This window comes from Rhopalosiphum padi, chromosome 2 (assembly GCF_020882245.1).
Source record: "Rhopalosiphum padi isolate XX-2018 chromosome 2, ASM2088224v1, whole genome shotgun sequence".
In the NCBI taxonomy this organism is placed as follows: domain Eukaryota; kingdom Metazoa; phylum Arthropoda; class Insecta; order Hemiptera; family Aphididae; genus Rhopalosiphum; species Rhopalosiphum padi.
Window position 1 is genome coordinate 65935013 of NC_083598.1, and position 19620 is coordinate 65954632.

General features: G+C 24.6%; 2 protein-coding genes across 3 annotated transcripts; both read right to left on the reverse strand.

The window, feature by feature from the left end:
* Nucleotides 1–5028: 5028 nt before the first annotated feature.
* On the reverse strand, nt 5029–10806 carry LOC132920943 (DNA replication factor Cdt1-like). 2 transcript variants are annotated; one of them, XM_060983693.1, is made up of 10 exons: nt 10622–10806; nt 10330–10533; nt 8788–8952; nt 7396–7886; nt 6658–6779; nt 6496–6596; nt 6262–6424; nt 6038–6201; nt 5782–5980; nt 5029–5709 (listed from the first exon to the last, which is right to left on the reverse strand). In XM_060983693.1, exons 2-10 carry the CDS (start codon nt 10495–10497, stop codon nt 5567–5569), a joined length of 1716 nt encoding a protein of 571 aa, XP_060839676.1. In that variant the 5' UTR covers nt 10498–10533; nt 10622–10806; the 3' UTR covers nt 5029–5566. The 2 variants fall into 2 exon arrangements, with proteins under 2 accessions (XP_060839676.1, XP_060839677.1); XM_060983694.1 differs by lacking the exons at nt 10330–10533; nt 10622–10806 and adding an exon at nt 9615–9765.
* Nucleotides 10807–15345: 4539 nt separating this feature from the next.
* LOC132921827 (probable methyltransferase-like protein 25) lies at nt 15346–18934 on the reverse strand. The gene is made up of 5 exons (XM_060985051.1): nt 18236–18934; nt 17644–18165; nt 16813–16986; nt 16574–16720; nt 15346–15461 (listed from the first exon to the last, which is right to left on the reverse strand). The coding sequence occupies exons 1-5, from the start codon at nt 18794–18796 to the stop codon at nt 15375–15377; spliced, it is 1491 nt and encodes a 496-aa protein (XP_060841034.1). The 5' UTR covers nt 18797–18934; the 3' UTR covers nt 15346–15374.
* Between the last annotated feature and the right edge of the window lie 686 nt (nt 18935–19620).

Consider the following 19620-nt stretch of genomic DNA (forward strand, 5'->3'; position numbering starts at 1 on the left):
AGAAGTTATAAGTTTATAATCCATGATAGAAATAATATTATGGATTATAATTAATAACTTCTAAAATTAAAAACATTTATGTAGTTATATTTTTTGTAATATACATTTTAAAAAGTAATAATACACTCTTTACTCGTATAGGTAGTCGTATATAATAATATTGTAAGATATAAGAACAGTCAATAGCTTAGATATAACAAGTGTGCAAATAGGGGTGGTTTGGGATATTAAATTGGTTCAAGTGAGTACTTTGAAGAGATTAAACTTAAAAAACACTAAGTACTTATTTTTATAATTCGAAAAAAACAATCAAAAAATTAAGAAAAAACTGGAATTTTTACGCAAATCCTATTTTCAACAAAATTGATTTTGTTTTTTTTTTTTAAAGTAACTCAAAATTTTTACTAAATGTTTATTTTATTGTTTTCTGTTTACAATAAAAATTTCCATTTTTTACATTTTTTTTTATAAATTTCGACTAAAAATTGTTTGCTGGTAAAAATGTTTGAAAATGTAATACAAATACTCTTGTGTATGTATAAAAATATTAGCCTGTTTTCTCCACCGATATTTTTTAAATAACTTTTAAATTTACGAAGAGTTGAAAAGGAGCGTTGAGCGTTCATAGATGTAGTGACAAGGATCGTTGCAATATGACCAACAGCCTGTAAATTGTAGGAAAAATAATAGAACTACAATATTATGAATGATTATTTCTTGGCTTCTTGCACTTCGTGAACAAGTTTAGAGTTTAGTCAAATAGGTAAAACAAAATACGGCCGATGGAGAGTGTTCTAAGTGTTCTAACTATATTAATAGATATGTAGTAATGTATGTCTATGGTTCTAACACCCATATCTCATCCCCCCCTAAACACGCCCTTGGCAGAGCGGTATTCATTTACCTATCTTTTTATATTCATTTTGATAAATACAATACAAAATAAATATATAAATAGAAACATAGAATATTATTAACCTATTGTGAACAAACGTTTTCCCATATTACGTTACGCAAAATAACTAGAAATATCTCCTTTGACTGATGAACAAATTTAAGATTCTTGTTAAAAATTGGCATTACATATTTTACTGCGAATATTGAAAGATTGTTTTAAAGAAAAACAAATACAACATAAATCACATTTCTAAAATTCTAAATATTATTATTTTTTTATATATTTAAATCAAAAATTATTGTGAGATGTTTTGTAATTTTTAAAAACTTGTTATTTAAATAAGCTTTTATTAAAATCATAATTTGTATTTTTATTTATACTACCTCTATATAATTTTATGATATTTTCACTTCGATGAGCTGTAGGTTGGGCATGCCTGGGTGCCTAACTTAAAATATTAAAGTCATATTTCTTTTAGGAAAAACATAAGATCATTAATTCATTAATATTATAATGACATGTCTTATAAGAGGCCATAAAAGATAAAACATAAATTAATATAATGATATATAATATATTACTGATCTTATGTCCTGATCTCGAGGTTTATTTATTTATACCAACAAGTAGTAAGTACAATGACGGCATTCTTTAAAAATATAGATGTAGTGAAACATAAAAAGTATATCCATCCACCCTCAATAATATTCATCTATATAACATCCCATCCATACTAAATTCCCGATACTGTTATAAAATGTATTGTACCCAGTCACCTACTTAGTACCTATACTTATACCTAGGTATAGGACGATTTAAAAACCCAGCTAACAGTGTAAGGTTAAATAGGTCCTGATTAACCTAACCTAACCAATTCATGAACCCAGCTTATATAGTATATATGACAGTACAATTTAAAATGTTGGGCCCCTAAATCATTAAATAAAAACTTATTGGTTAAAATTAAAACATAATTATTTAATATAGATACACGAAAACTATATATTTTTAAGTACCCACACTTAATAACGCAATATTTATACTATAATTACATAAACGAAAAAATATACATTTTTTTTTTAAACAATCTGTGTTTTTAATTTTTATAATGTTTTGTAAAACTTAAATTTTTAAACCAAAAATTTTTTTCACACTATTATACTTTTTTTTTGTTTTTTTATTTTACAATTTGAAATACACAATCTATACAACATAGCACAATAAGTATATATGATATTATAATAGTAACATGAATATCTTGAATTAAGAAATCACCCATTGGTGACACTTGGCTGGGAATTACGCTGCCTAGAGTCTAGAAATCTACAGCTTCTTCTGTCACAGTTTTCATTGTGAGGTCTTTATGTAAGGTATAATTGGACACAAAAGGTGGAGCATTTGTAATTTTTCTAAGAGCAATATTCTGGAACTGTTGGATTTTGTTAGTATTAGATACTTTAACAGTACCCCACAATTGAAGACCGTAGGTCCACATTGGTTTTAATAGTGTTTTATACATAAGAACTTTAACTTTTAGTTTAGAGTGTTTATTATTTGTAAGCAAGGGACGTAGACTGCGGAGTCGGGCATTTAAAGCAAGTCTTTTGATGCGGATGAGGGCATTCCAAGTAAGACGTTTATCCAAATTGAGTCCTAGGTATCTAACTGTGTTAAACGTTGGAATAGGAACATTATTTAAAGAGACATTTGGACAGAAGGAGTAACATAAAGTGAAAGTTGTATGTACTGACTTATTTGGATTTGGTTTAATTCGCCATTTCATGTACCATTCTGAAATTAAATTCAGATGAATTTGAAGGTTCGAAGATGCAATTTGGGGGTTTTTGTCAATTGAGATTATAGCTTTGTCATCCGCATAATCGGCTACTATAGTATTTTGAGAGACAGGCTGGTCTGATGTGTAAATATTGAATAAAATAGGTGAGAGGATTCCACCCTGAGGGACACCAGCGAAAATTTTTTCAATTCCCGAGACGGAAGATCCAAACTGGATTTGGAAATGGCGGTTATTTAGATAAGACTTAAGCAGTAAGTATAAGGAGGGGGAGAGAAATTTTTTTAATTTGTAGAGAAGGCCTTCATACCAAACTCTATTTATTATACTTAACAATTTTTTAATAAAATATAATACTTTCTAGTTTCTACATTATACAACTAATACACATATATTACTTATAAACATATTATACGATGTACTATAATTATACCATAATAAATTATTTATTATTTTTTTTTAATAACATTTTATATTTGACCATTTTTTAAGTGCAATTTAAAGTTTTAACAATTTTAGCATTATGTATGCTATAATATAAATACCTAGGTAGTCTTTTAAATAAATTTATTACAGCTTTAAATGTAAGTGTACTTGAGTACTTGACTATACTACACGCCCGTATACAGGGGGGAGGAGTTCAACTTCACTCAGTCACTCCCGAAAATTGATCCTGAATAATATGCTTGCTGTACTTTAAAATCGTAAAGCAGAAACGTGGTCGTTATCTTATTTGGTGGAAAACTTCATTTGGACAACGATAAGTGCACGAGAATAAGCTATAGTAATATCATATATGTATACCATATTATATCAATTATAATATCAGCTTATAAACCTCAACGTTTAATAGCAACTTTCTGTAAATACTGTTAAACAGTAAAAATAGATTTATAGAATAATATCTTAAAATTTAAAATAAATCAAACATTTCATGGCGTTTAGTAAAATGAATAATAATATAATACTCATAAAAGTTTTAAGTTACCATGAATAATGGTTTTAATAAAATAATATTTTAACTTAAAATGTTTATTAAAAATAATTGCTTGTTTATATTTGTTAGATTTTATGGTTCCAGTGAAGTATATACTATACTTATGACTTTATTATGAGGCATTTTAATTGAATTAAGTTATCAAACATTTCTATACGCAGCAAAAAATTCTTAATCGATTTTTTTTTACCAAAAAAAAAATTCTGAAAATTTCTCATACTTGTAGGTAACCCAAAAATGGTCAAAATATTTGACATTTAAAAATTTTATCATACATAACAAATTATATTATAATGAAAATTTTAAGTACCTATATACGGTTATTCGTTTTTGAGTTACGCTAAAAAAAACCAAATTTATTTTGCCGAAATTCTAATTTGTTTAATCCCGATTATAATAAAATCTGGTAATTTTTTTTATTTTGACCTCTTAGTACCCCCTAAATCTAATTTCCTACCAGAAATCACATTGATTTTAGAAAATAAAAGCATTATGCCATTTTTACTTGACGAAAGGTGATGACAGCAGAAAAAAAACATACACTTCAACACATCATGGGAAATCCAATACATTCAAAATTAGTTTAATCTATCGTAGTACCGTATTACTAATAGAAAAATAAATTATTAATTGCATAATAAATATTAGTATTATAGGTACTTAACCCACCTATCCTATAGTAAAATAGCTTTAGGAATATAAGCTGACAGATCGTGTAACATCTCCATTCAGAATAACAATTTGTATTCAATATTCCAATTATATAGGAGTATAGCCAGTGTAGGACTAGGTATAAGAGTAAGTATTCATTGAATTCAAATAATAACATTTTTATAAAAAAAATTTAAATAAATCATATTTTTATGCTTTTATTGATAAAACACGTGTCAAATAAGTATTTATGCCATTATTCAAGTTTCTTAGATGGTTCAATGTTAAACATAGTACTATACTACTATACATTAATTTTTAATTATTAAAAATAAACAATTGAACCTAGAATTTTGATCAAAACATTCAAAACTTAGGTACGATCTTATCTTATTCAATATTGTCATTTAATCATTATTCATAAAAGTTACTGTGTAGTTACATTCTAATAGTGACAGACAAGGGATCTACTAATTTACTGAATTTTACAGATTACTAAAAGCATTACAAAACCTTATATTTTTTTTTTACAAAAAATCAAATATACATTTAAAATAGATAAGTATAAAAATTGATAGTAAATCTAAAATTGGAAAAAGTAAGTATTATAAAATACAATTTAAAAAACACATAAAAACCAAATTTGTTTGAAATATGAAAACTTAAAAGTTGAAATCATGTATAAATATAATATGTAGTCAAAATAAAATTTATCTTATAAATTTCATTAAACTTTTATAAACATTTAAGACATGTTATTATTAAATAACAATAGTGAATAGATGTCCTACAGACATCTTATGCACTTATGCAAAGGGAAGAACCAACTCAGTGCCATATCTGCGGAGAACTCCTTGTGCACTCTCAAAACCATATGGAAATCTGATGTAACATAAACATAGGTACCAGACAACCTTTTCAAATATTAAATCCATGAGCTCAATTGAAGATAACAGCAAAGAAATTATTTTATTTCTCAAACTTATTGATTTTTATAACTCAATCTAAGAAAACCAATGTATTTATTCATATTATGTATCTAGTAACTTTTAATTTTTATTTGTAAGCTAATAATAAAAATAAAAAATAACAATAACAATGAATTGTTTAACATAAAATAAAAATAAGACACCTATTGAATAAAAATAAAATTTATAGACAAAAATTAATTAGAACAATTTATAAGGTATTATATTACTCTTACTTGATATTTCAACATTAAAATTTATTTTTTTAATTTTTTTATTACACATTCTTCAAAATTAATTTTTTTATCAACTCGAATGTATTCACTTCCATCTAATATTTTTAATACAGCCCAATGGGGTACTTTTTCTTGAAGAAGATTTAAGTGAGTTTTCCAATCATCTGAGATAATCATAAATAGCTAAATATTATTAACATAAAATATTAATTAGGTAATTAAGACAATTTTATTACGGTCTGGCATAGTCTCAGGATAACTTTGTTTTAATTGGTCAATAACTTTGCTTAATGGCAAGACATTTCTTTGAAGTTGTACAAAATAAGTGCGTATTCTACGAGCAATATCTGGTAATCTGATCATCATTTTATCTTTATTTAATTGACTTAATGACCTCATTATTTCATTAGTTTTTTTGATTTTCTTAGAACGGATCTAAAAAAAGTATTTTAATGTATAAAATAGAAATTAAAAATAATAAATACACTTTACCTTAATTAAAAATGGTTTAGGAATGCCATTAAGTGCATCTTTTAAAGTGTTTTTTGCATCTTTTGTAGGTAATGTTATTTTAGTTGAATTGTTAATTTTATTTGTTATTGTAGTAGGAGTTTGATTTAAATAATTATTGTAAATAAACAATGCATGCGTTTGTTCTAAAAAAAAAAAATAAAGTCAGTAAATTAAGTATGCAATACTTTTTTTAATATTTGTACCCAAAATATCTTTAGCAGTTGATATTTTTGATTTGTCAATTTCAATCTTAGGCAATGGTGATAGATTGATATTTGGCACAGATTCAACATCAAATTCAGGATGCCATCTGGTAATTTTATCTTTATCAATTACGATAGGAGGAATTAATTTATTCAAATATTCCTTGGTAAAATTGAAAATGTTTCTTTTAAATTAAGCAAAATATTGTTTTATTCAATTCATATTTAACTTACTGCATGATGTTCTTTCATAATGTCTATTAATGCATTAAAAAATGCTTTTTTTCTCTGCCTTGTTATTTTTTTTAAATCAATGTTATCTTTATTTGCCAAACCTAATTAAAATAAAATTTGTTATGTATTCATAAGATATAAAATCATAAAATATGTAACTACCATAAACTGGAGCTATTACTAAATCAATACTAAAATTATGTTTTAGTGATTTCACCAAGTAAAACTTGAAGAAGTCAGGAACTATAGTTTTAATTTGAGCCAAATGTAATTCTGTAAAATTCCTGAAAAATAATATTGAATAATTATTAGTTTACTTGATTGTTATTGACAATAATTTAAGTTATCTAGGACAGTGGTTCTCAACCTTTTTTTGGTCGTGGACCGGTAGATAACTTATTGTGTAGAACTAAAGTCCATTTAGGGTACAATACATTAAAAATATAATTTATTTCAATACAATACGGACTGGTACCCTTTTAATTGAGGACCGACTGTTGAGAATCACTGATCTAGGATAACTGGACTGACTATAAACCAATATAATTGACATTATATTACATTAAACCTGTACCTTGGTCTAGGTACCTACTTAAACATTAGTTATACAATTTAAAATAATAATAACATAATAAATTTGAATCTTTTTTTATTTAAAGAATTTGTGAATAACAAGTTTTTATAAATATATATATATAGGTTTCATGATATTTCTATTTTTCTTTTATTACCTTTAATTACAAGTTTTATATAAATTAAAGTCATTATTTTTAAGAAAATTTAACATTAAAATATCTAGATAAAAATAGAAAAATAGTAGATGTTTTGAGACATCAGATATTAGAATATAAGATATCAGCCCAGTTTAAAATAAAAATATATTTTTATAATGGTCATTACTTTCTAGTTATTTGTTGAATATTTAGTTTGAGATTATAAAATGTTATTTTTTCTTTTCTTAAAAATTTCATAGATAATACTGTTTCCATAACTTTAAACAATTCATTCAAAATTCGATATTTCAATGGCAAAGGTAATGCTTTAGAATCTGCTAATGCAGAATACTGTTTAATAGATGATATATTCATAATACACTCAATATCATCAGGCAATATTTTAGTAAGTTTTGGTTGAATGTCCATCATTACTCTTCTAGGACTAGGAAATAATGATGTAGGTTTCAGGTGAGAATATTTTACTGGATTAGTGCTAATCTTGAAGTCATCTGATTCAAGTAAAGGCAAACAATGATATTTAATAGCTTCAACTTTATATTCCATAAAATTAAGATTCTTCTGACATTGTTCTACCAAATTAAGCTTTTCTTGAAGTTCTTTAATGTTCTGCTTATTAGGACAAACAATTTTATGAAATTCACCCAAATCCAAAATCTAAAAAAAGTTAAATAATATTTACTTTAATTGATATAGCAATTAACAGAATAATCAAAATTTTTTTATCAATACATTTAAGAATTCAATAATATAAAAATAATTATAAAATTTTCTAAATAATTAAGTAATACTTAGTATACTAATCATTAATAAAATGTCAAAATAATACTAAAAACCTGCAATTTTAACCTAGAGAAATTTCTAAGAATGATGTCATAATTGTTGTGTATAACAGTCCTTAACAATTTTGAAAAAATAAACATTTCAGTTCTTCCGGAATTAAAATACCCAGAAATTTTGACCTCTAGAAAATAAATGTTTAAGTTTGTTATAGACATAAAATAACAAATTAAGTTGAGAGGTATCTATTATGATTTGTGACTATTTAAATTGGCCTAGTCGAATTTTTATTATCAAATTAGAAAATGTAACATTATGACCAAACATTGTGTACAGTAACTAAATACAGATTGAGAAATGTTAAATAAAAATATGATAACAAACAAAAAATATAATAATATTTAGCAGGGATAATTGTTTTGGCACTTATTCATGTATACAATTTCTTTTCCGCTATACATTTTTGTAAACAATAATAATTTTGCTTTCAAGTCTATACTTAACTCTACAATAAATGTATTGTTGGCATTTTTTGTAGTTAAATACTAAGTATTTACTAAATTATGCTTTATACATATTGTAATTATTATATTATATGATGCACATTTATTGAGATGCCTTACTTATTATATGTATCTGTATCAAACGTTCTTATTTTAGAATTAAGTAATAATATAAAAAATATTAATACTATTCTTTATTGATAATTATAACTTATAATAAATAAATATATATATATATAAATAATGAAAAATTGTCTATTGATATAGGTACATACTTGTCGTAATTTTGCCTTGGTAGATGGTGATTGTTCGGGAGTTATAGCCTTATCTGAGTTAACATCATATATTTTTTCTTTTTCACCTAAAATATTATTAGTAGTTATTGGCATTACTGCATTAGAAATATGTACAGTAGCTTTAAGTTTGGTACCATTTTCAACCTAAAAATAATAAAAACAAAATATTTATCAAATAATATGTAATAATCTAATAATTTTTTTTACTAAACACCTTACAAATAAGATTAATATTAAATACATTATTATATATTTTACAAAATAATAAAACTTGCTATTTGTAATAAATATACATTGATGGTTTGTATTTAGTAGTAATTAGTATTAAATGATTTTAAATTAATTGACTCAAATATTTTTATCACAGAAGTAGTAATTTAAATACTAAGACAAATACGGTTCTTCTTTTTTTTTCATAAAAAAATAAAGTTTTAAATCTTATACATATACATATATATATATTTTAAAACTTAAATATTATAGAATATTGAAATATATGTTAATAATTTATTATATATTTCATTCACATAGACTACCTATAGTAAAGTTTGAATTATTGTTATTGTAATAATATAAAAGTATTCAAAAATGTATGAAATATTTTGTAGGTAATCCGTTTAAATTACTTAGTGATTTACATAAATTTAAACTAGAAAAAAATTAATTTTCAAACATAATATTAATGTAGGGTACTAAATTTTTGGTCCCACCGAATGATAATTTTTAATGAAAAGAAAATGACACCACTTTTACAACTATGGTTAATTTATAAACATATTATAAAAGATTATTAACGTATTGAATACCTATGCTTTTCATATATTTGTCTCATCACCAGCAATTATTACTACTATTGAACATTTATTTTCATGATAATAGAGAACGGACAATTATTTATGATAAAGATAAACTGTATTGAAAGTGACATTAGCTATATTAATTATAGAATAGCACAGTGTTGTAAAGAATATTTTTTTAAAAGTATTTGGATAAGTAAATAAAATATCTTCAAAAAAACTATTTAAAATAATACTTAATTATCAAATGTATTACAAACAATTTTTAAGTACTTTATAATTTATTTTTTTTATTCCTTGTATTAATTATATCAGTCACAAAAATGTATAAACATAATATTCTTAAAATTGTAATTATTCTAATACAATAATATACCAAGGTACTTTTACTAGTTTTACTAAACTACACCTCTAAGAATATGACATACGTCTTGTAAACATCATTATAGATCATGATAAGATATCATAGTTAATTTTGCAAGAATAAAATCTAAAAATAACACATTAAAAAACCTGGCAATCTTATTATTAAATGTTACAATATGTAATTTATAAATTTTCATAATGTTTGATTGAGGAAATATTTTTATACCTAGATAATATTTTGTTGCCTTTAAGTAATTTTTTTTAGTACCTAGGTACATGATAAAAAACATTCACATGTAAAAACTTAACTATAGAAAAATTAATATTTTCTAATCCTTAAATAGTGTTTTCAACTAACCTTTTGCTTTTTAATGTTTTGCAATACAGTACCATCAAATGATAATTGATTACTAAGTTTGTTAATTCCAATATTATTCTCCAGTTCTTTATTACATAAGCCATGTTCATTGACAGGCCGTTTTCTGTTCTTGATGACATTATTTGATGTTTTTTGTTGAGAGTCCATGTTTTAAGAAAATGTATATTTGAAAATGTCTATAACCTGAAATAATTGATTAAATGTATAAACATAAAAATTATTTGATTTATATATTCTATGAAATTAGAAACAATAGTTGGATAATAATTACCTATTAATTATGTTATGAAGGTTCAATAAGTATTAGGAAATAGCAATTACTATAAAAGCATATAATTGTCAGACTAAAGTAGGTACTAGACTAATCATAATTGTAACTACAACTGTATAGTAACACTGACATAGCCATAAGCAGTGAATCATTTTACAACAATAAGCCCACTGCAGTGCTAAACATTTTCTTTTTATCCACCCACCTACAAAAAAATTGTAGTGATTCGCTAGAACATACATTATTACAATTAAATAAGTATAGTAAATAGATAAATGTAACAATAATCTTTAGTTTAACTTTCAGTACCAAATTATTCATTCAAAAAAATTTGAAAATTAATCGGTACTATTTAATTTTAATTAAATAAAATTTCCAATTTAAATAGTTACCTAAAATTTAAAAATGTAATTATATTTTTAATTTTGAATTAAATTTAAAAGCGTATAACTTAAGTAACAATCTAAGTTTTAATAATTTATATAATATGTATTCAATTTTTAATTCAATAATAAATTGTTACATACCTATAAAAATATAATTCTGAGTGTAGACGATCTGTCAATCTATAAAAATTATGAAGTTTTAAGTATATCTAATATTTATATTGCTATAGCTATATAATAGTAATTTAGTTAAAAATTACATTTACAATAAGCGAATGTTAATAATGTTATGATTTATGAATATATATATTTATAAATCAATAATGTTTATTTATTAATTATTAAATTATTAAATTAATTTGTATCCCACGTTTTAAAATTAATTCTTTATTTACTGATAGGATTTACTGATGGTTACTTTTTAAAAAGACGTAATTTTTTTAGTAGTATCATTAAAGTATCGTTTGACATATTAGATCTGTATGAAGAATGAAAAGCTAAGCTCATAAAATGACAATAGTTGTTAAATAGCAGCTGAAGAGCATAGGATTATGTTATATTTTATAAATATTTTTTTTTATTTTTAGATAATTATTTAAGCAACTAAGAAATTTATTTGCATCATTTAAAAAACTTATAAATTCAAATTCGTTACTTGAATGGTCTGGCCAAGAAGAAAAAAATTAAAAATATATTTAGCAGACTTTACTTGAATGGGAATTCCCGAATAATTTTGTTTACTAAAGTCTATTTCGTAAATATATACATTTTGATTTTTTTTTCTCAATCACTTATTAATTATGGGAGCCAATATAATTTAAATGTAGAGTGAAAACATATAGTTAAAATATCATACTTAATTAACTCATGACTCGAGTGTTAAATTTAAAAAAAATCAAATCTATTGATCAATGTCTCAATGATAGTGTAGTGTTAATCATTAAGACATTAACAATTAATGGGGATATCATGTAAGACAAATACCTTATTTTGGGTGAAAATAATGTTGGTATTAATACGCCGTGTTAAAAATTAACTTGGCCTTGCAAATAAATAATAATCTAAAGCACATACAATTAATTGGTTTTAATAAAATTACTAAAATTATCTAAATAGGTACTCTATATCTAAATCTTTAAAAACATACCTACTTTTAACTTATTAGTTATTACTTAGTATTTAAATGTTGGAAAACAGTATTCAGTATTAAGTTTTCCTTAATACATATTACATAAGAAGCATTGACTAATTGAATCAAATAATGAATTCCGCCTTGTTAGACAAGGATAAATTAAAGACAACCTCCTATACAGTAGCGTAACTACCCTCGTCAGCGACCCGAGGCAAAATATATTTTTCGCCCTACCTAAAATAAATTCGATTCTTCGAACTTTGTCATTAAAACTTAGCCGTGACCAAATTTATGTTTTTTTTTATGAGATTAACCCAATCACACTTATATCATATTAAATATTTTTTTTCAAATTAAATAAAAGTAAATTTACAATTACACAGAACCAATAGGTATTATTTTATTTGTTATTTTGAGCCCCGAGGCAACTACAGTTTTTTGAATAACAACAAATATTTTAAATCGTTTTAGGATATCGTTATTTTCCGCGATTTCGTAAAAAATTAAATTTTATACGCTCATCAAATGATTCAAATGTTTTCGTTACCTATTGATGCTGGAGATATTTTTACAGTTATTTGAAGAAAATTTTATGGAGAACCTTGTATTGGATTTTTTTAAGTTATAAATTACGAAAATTTTATGAATTTTCGTTTTCAAAATTCCTTGAAAATTTTCACGATTTGACATATTTTGTAAACAATTGAACTTTAAATGCTTATAAACAAAAAATGTGACTAACGATTTTTATTTTTTTTTACTTCAATAAGTATAACTTATAATAAATCTTGTATTAAATTTTAAAATTTTTTTGGAAAGCCAATTTTTTTTTATCGGCATTTCAAGAAAAAAAATGTAATAACCTGATCTCAAGTGGACGATTCAATTAAGTAGTAGTTTACTAGTTTACCAAAGAAGAAATGGGAGTCGCGACTCTTACAATTAAATTATTAATTTTGAAATAACATATGAAAATAATCTGACGTATAATTTATGTTCGTTATTCGTAAAAACTTAATTGTTTATAGAATCAGAAGTAATTCAGAACTATGGGAACTTCCTGGTGAAACGAGGGGTTGGTTGGATAAGTCTTCATTATGTATATCACGCTACTCTTCTATTATTAGGAATACACATGTTAAGCAAAGGTGGTTCCACAGATATATACAATATTGTATATATCTGTGGGTGGTTCAAGATCAAGAATCAGTAGGTATCAGACTAATCAAACCATTCAGAGCAATTACTAATAGATATATCATACATGACAAGAAATAAAGTCATGTTTAATGAAAATCTGGTGTTTTCATTAGCAATATATGGCTCAGAAATATTAATGCAGCTTGCTATAAAAATAAATATAATTTTTTGAAATGATAGTGTGAAGAAAAATGCTCCAAGTTCCATGAACAGCTCTTAGAACAAAACCTTAAAAACGTCAAATATTGAAATTTTAAGACGAGATAGCCTAAAAAAATAATTATTCAAGGATAATTTTAAAGGAAGACAGGTGGTCAGGTAGAGAGCGATTTATTGAAAAAATTAAAAATTCAACAGGAATCATGGAAAAATTAGAAAACAAAGAAGTTTGGAAAAATATCAACAATCATACACTTTATAAATGGTCACAACGATCGAAATCGAACTTACAAAGAAAAAGAGATTGTAAAAGTTGTCTAGGGGTTTTGTAACACCAAAAAAGTTTCAAATGAGTCCAGTGTGGATCTGAACTGCTGCTTCCTACCTCATCCAAAAGAAAACAATTTATTTAACATTATTTGCACCTATAACTAAAACAACAAAATAGAGTTGAAAATTAAAGCATTTTTTCTATGTAAGCACTATGCATACACAAAACAAGAGAAAGTAGGTATAATATGAACTCCAAATAAATAGTAGCATTTTTATTAATCTAAATTTTTTAACAATGTCATTGTTTTTATAATATGATATATGTATGTTTAAATGGTTTCAAATCCTCATCAAAAATAATTTTGAATCACATCAAAGCTGTTATGATTTGAAACATTTTTTAGAATTTGGTTCTAAAACTAGGGACTTATATATTATATTGTATAAAAAATGTCATTATGTCAAGTATCTATGATTAATCTATAACATTTTAAATAGTACTTTTTATAAACCTGTATATTAAAATTAAAAATTTTAAAAATTTTTGAGCTATTTTTAGACATTACATAATTTTTTTTATAAATATTGTTAAAAACTTTTTTTGCTTGACTAAAATGATAGAAAATTTAACACAAGGTTTCTAATTAGTTTAAAAAAGTTTTTTTTTTAGAGAACAGTCCGAGTATAGATTTAAAAGGTAAATATTTCAAATAAAATTTATTTTGATAATACAAAAATAATTTATGTTTTTAAACTCTTTTGGAAAATTTATTTTTAGCTTTTACAAATGCAAATAGTCATGATTCATAAACATTAATTAATATTATTAAAAAATCATAATTAAGTATTTTTACAAATTTAAAGTATGTTATGTTTTGCAAATTAAATAAAAATACTCATTAAATTTGTTCGATAAAAAAAAAAAAAAAAAAAAATAACAATATTAATAAATTTTTAATCATTATTTTGGATTTAGATTATTGTGATCCACAGTAGTTGTAAGAACAAAGAAAAAGCATTGAAGTGTATCACTGCTGATACTTGTTTTTAGCAATTAAATCTTTAGGATACAAACAGAAAAATATGATTCATTTCACTTTTTCACCTTACCCATTCACAGGAGAGGTAGGTTTGGAGACTGATACTTAGGGCCAGTTGTACCGTCTCCGATTAAAGTTAATCACAGTTTAATCGGCCGAATTATCTGTTATCAATGATTAAGCGTAATCGGAGTTTAATCAGACGGTACAACTGGCCCTTACAGACCTGTTAGAATTGCTAAGGCCATATATTTCATGGATAACCAGATCCATGATGACAACTACCGAATATTAAACATTATGGGTTAAAGAGATTAATTCATATAAGTATTTTGTTCTAATAAAATCTAATATCTGTACATTCAATTCTGCATTTAGTGTGTTTTGTCCTCATTACTCACAGACACCAATTTTGACTTGATAACAATAACCAACAATGAAGTCATCAAGGCAACAACGCTTAGCTAATATCAATTAAACAATAGCTAAAATAGCTTTATTAAGTAGATAAAATAAAAAGAACAAAAATCAGTATAAAACATAAAGTTTTTTTTTATTTAAGTTTAATTTTTTTTTAATGCAATAATTGCATGATTTCTAGGTGACAATAATGGATCAAAAAGTTTGGCAACAAAAGCTTCATTAATTCCCTGAAACAAAAACGTATTGTTATTCATTTTAATGTTCATATAAATATACATAAATTAATGATAAATTTCTTAAATTAAAATATATATATATTATATTTAAAAATAAAGACAGTTCTTATAATATTGGTATAAATATGGTGAAAATGTTGTATTTAAACAAACTTTTTGTTATAACACAGTAAGCACAATTGCATACAAAACTTAATGTAATAAAATTATTTAAATTTATTTATTTTTCCAACTTAATTTTCAATTTGGTAGTACATTAAATTTGTATATTGTACAAACAATATACAATTTTATAAGTGATTGTACATACAAATAGTTCTTTTAATATCTATCAAAATTTTTTTTATATGTTGGAATTAATTTTTAGAACATTAAAACATTTTTATTTTAAATTATACAGCATTTATTATTTTTTTATTAGTGTTAAATAATAATAAATCATTTAAATATATTAATTTATTTGTTCAACCAAAATTTAATTTAAAAATGTCTGTTTAAGATAAATTAATAGTAATGATATCTTGGTACTCAACTACTAACCAGTGGAATCACAAAAACATTGTTTTTATTATGTTAATAAAATAGAAAATGTAAATAATAATTTATGGTTTATATATATTTTTTTAATTTATATATTAACTTAGTGTACCACCATTTATTTAAATTATAGTTAAGATGTCTCTGTTTAAAAAAAAGTTTGAGAACTACCGATTTAATAGAAACTGAACACGTTGGCTGCCACGCGGCCACAAGAATATTTATCATGAGTATGCCGAAGACATTTTTCAGTGTCATTATAAATTTGTACATATATTATTGAATTTGAAAAAACATGTTAAAATTATGTTTATTACATCAAAAAATTGCAATTATTCCTGCTACGCCACAGCGCATTTTCTAGATCATTATTGTAGCGCCATGGAAAAGTTAATAATATAAATCTAAATTAATTTACGGCAGTCCGCGGCTGTAAGGCCTCCTATGAATAATATGGTGCGGCAGCCAGCGGTCTAAAAATTATTAATACCTAATTATTTTTAAACGGATGCTGGCAGTCAACGTGTAATAACACTTTTAAAATGTAAAACAAACATTTATTTTACCTGCTCATGAAGGTAGAGCAATCTATCCATTATTATAAGTCCTTCAATAACTGGAGCTAATGCTTGTTTTAAAATAAAAAATACTTTCAATCGTTCATATTCAATCAGATATTTATCATAAAATGCATTAATTTTTTCATTGTCAATCTAAAAAAAAAACAACTTTTTAAATCAATAATTTTTGTAATATATTAATATTTATACTTCAAAATAGATATACAAATACAACTTAATTATACCTCAATATTTAATTGTAAACGTTTCACAGCTTTATGCACATATTCATTAAATGTCAAACATTTATGTGCTAATCGTCCAACATGACATCTACTAATATTTTCATGTCCAAGTTCTTGTATTAAATAGACTTGTAATAGTGCTCTGTAGAATAATGGTTTTGTTGGATTGATTATCTATGAAAATTGATTATTATCTTTATTGACTTTATTGTGATATTCATGGCTATAATGTACAAGGCATATACATTTATTTAATGTAAGGTCTTGCAAGTTTTTTTCACACTAAATTATATTTATTTATTAAGTTTGAAAAATTGTTGAAAAGCTCCTATCTATTTTTTTAAAAAATTACCATTCACTTTGATGAGTTTCCTCAATAGTACTACAACCATCTATATCCCCTCTTTGACCCAAAATTTTACTGTCTCTCACAGGAAGGAGTAAACCGCATCACGCACTTCTTTGCAATTTGCAAATTTCTTCACACATGTTTGTTTATTTAAGGCAAAAAATATGTGGAAGTCACTCGAAGCAACGTTGGAACTGTATGGAGGGTAGTTCACCACACTCCAAACCAAATTCTACTATGAGTGATCTTTTCTTGTTGGTTACAAGTGGATTACAACAACACGCTTCTTCATATGGCTAAAAACTTTGTAATATGATCGAGAAAGCTCATCAAAGTGAATAGTAATTACGTAGAAAAACAGATGGGCTCCAAGTTTTTCAATAATTTATTGAACTTATTAAATAAATGTAATTTACTATAAAAAAAATGTTCAAGACCTTACATTTAACACTTACATCGTACTTAGGTATAAAAAAACTTACGTCTTTAGAATTAAATATTTTTTCTGGTGATTGTGATGCACACATTCTAGCATCACGCCCAAGTTCAAATTTTTTTTCTTTTAGACAATTACTTACAGGAAAACCATAAGATTCATTCTTGTTTAATGCAATTTCAATATCATTCCAAAATGAATCATTGGTGAATTCTTCTTCAATTAAATGATAACAACAACCAACATTGACCAATAGTTTTAAATTATTTTTAGGTTCAGTAAATAACTTTAAACATGTAGTAGCTAAAGAACCACATGTATGTAGTCCAATTAAAGTAAATTCTTCTTTGTTATTTACTTTAAATTCAGTTTGTACTAACTGTGCAATGTTGGTATTTTCAGTAACATATTCTGTAACTTGTTTGTAGGTACTACCTAGTACAGCTGATTTTCTGCTGTATTTTTCATAATATTCTTCATAAGTATTAAGTTTTTCTTTTATTATCGGGAGTGTTATTTTTTCTTCAGGAAAATTGTTTGATTTTTTTTTTATGGACTGCCAATATTTCTGAAAAAAAAACAGTCATTATATATATATTAATAAAATAATCATAACCTTATTTATGTTAAGTAAAAACCTCAAATTTGATTGTTCGATTTCTAGCACCTTCAGAATTGATTGATTGTGAATCAATACCAAGCACATTGAAATTGTAAGCTAAAGCCAATAGTGAACTTAAATATCCTTTGCCACCGCCAATATCAACTATCATGTCCGTATCAGCATAAGTAGAAAAATTTGCCACTAAATTGGCCATAACTTCCACTTCATGCAGTTTTTTAGCAGCCATAAACTCTTTTAAATTAAGTGATTTATTAATAGGATTATATCCCCAAGATTGAAGTACATTATATGCATCATCTAATTTCATATAACAACTACTTGGATAAGAATTTAAGATGTTAAGCTTTGAAGAAGCAACAAATTGTGAAAGGGAATCAGGAATTTGATTTTCAGACCAAAAATTTGTGAACACAAATTCTGTACCTTTTAAATCAATTTCTTCTCGTATATTACTGGGTATTATAGTTTCCCAAAAGTTATGAGTAATAAAATTAACAACATGGCTATTAGCAATAGGTAAATATGGTTTTAAATAAATAATAACTTCTTCTAATTTAGATCTTAATTGTTCCATTTTGAAAAATTGAGAATTCTTTTGTCTAAATTATTGATTTTTAGATTAAAACAAAATTTCTTGTATAAACCTTTTAGTTCATTATATTGATCAATGATATTAATATTTTTATCATTTATCTGAGGAAATGTTTCTATGAAGTTTGAAAGCTTTTGTAAAATGTTAAGTTCTTTTTCAGAAAGTATAATTATTTTTGACTTGTATAATTTCTCGATACCAACTAAAATGCCAGCATAAAAACCAATTTCTAATCCAATATCATAACCTTTTTGATAACCTATCGTAAAACCTTCCTTGTATGCATTTTTAGAAGACTTCTCAGTTCCTTGAATATAATATTTTTCGGCTGTATACTTTTCGCTCATCAATATTTCATCAATTATATTATCATAGTCAAAGCATGTATTATCATTCATTATAACCTGAAAAATATTTATAAGAATATTACAAAAATAAAGCTCTGGAACCTATTAAAAATACAAATATGTACACAGTCTATAAAACAGTAAAGTACTTACCTATTTAAATTAATACATTCATTATTGTCTTCAAAATCAATAAAGGAAAAGACTCTAATTTTATAATTATACAATATAGTGTCAATAAAGTATATTATAGAGAAAAGTATTGTGGTATACTTGTATTTACTATCTGATATCTCTACACATTACCAAGAGGACGGGTAAAATCGTAAAAAAGATAGTGTTTAAGTTAAGTTTAAGTATAGGTTTAAATTACTAAAACATAAGTAGTCTTAAATAAGTAATACGTTTATCACTAATAAAATTCTGTGATTGAGTGATTTCATTAATAACTATGTCAGC

Bases quoted from the DNA above. Each gene is read 5' to 3' on its own strand.
- LOC132921827 (XM_060985051.1), bottom strand. From the start codon at position 18,796: ATGGAACAATTAAGATCTAAATTAGAAGAAGTTATTATTTATTTAAAA. The intron at 16,721-16,812 runs GTATAATTAAGT...TTTTTTTTTTAG, and splicing joins GTTTACAATTAAATATTGAG to ATTGACAATGAAAAAATTAA. The intron at 15,462-16,573 runs GTAAAATAAATG...TTTTTGTTTCAG, and splicing joins TGCTCTACCTTCATGAGCAG to GGAATTAATGAAGCTTTTGT.
- LOC132920943 (XM_060983693.1), bottom strand. From the start codon at position 10,497: ATGGACTCTCAACAAAAAACATCAAATAATGTCATCAAGAACAGAAAA. The intron at 6,780-7,395 runs GTAATGACCATT...ATTATTTTTCAG, and splicing joins ATTCAACAAATAACTAGAAA to GAATTTTACAGAATTACATT. The intron at 5,710-5,781 runs GTAATAAAATTG...TGATTATCTCAG, and splicing joins TCCTGAGACTATGCCAGACC to ATGATTGGAAAACTCACTTA.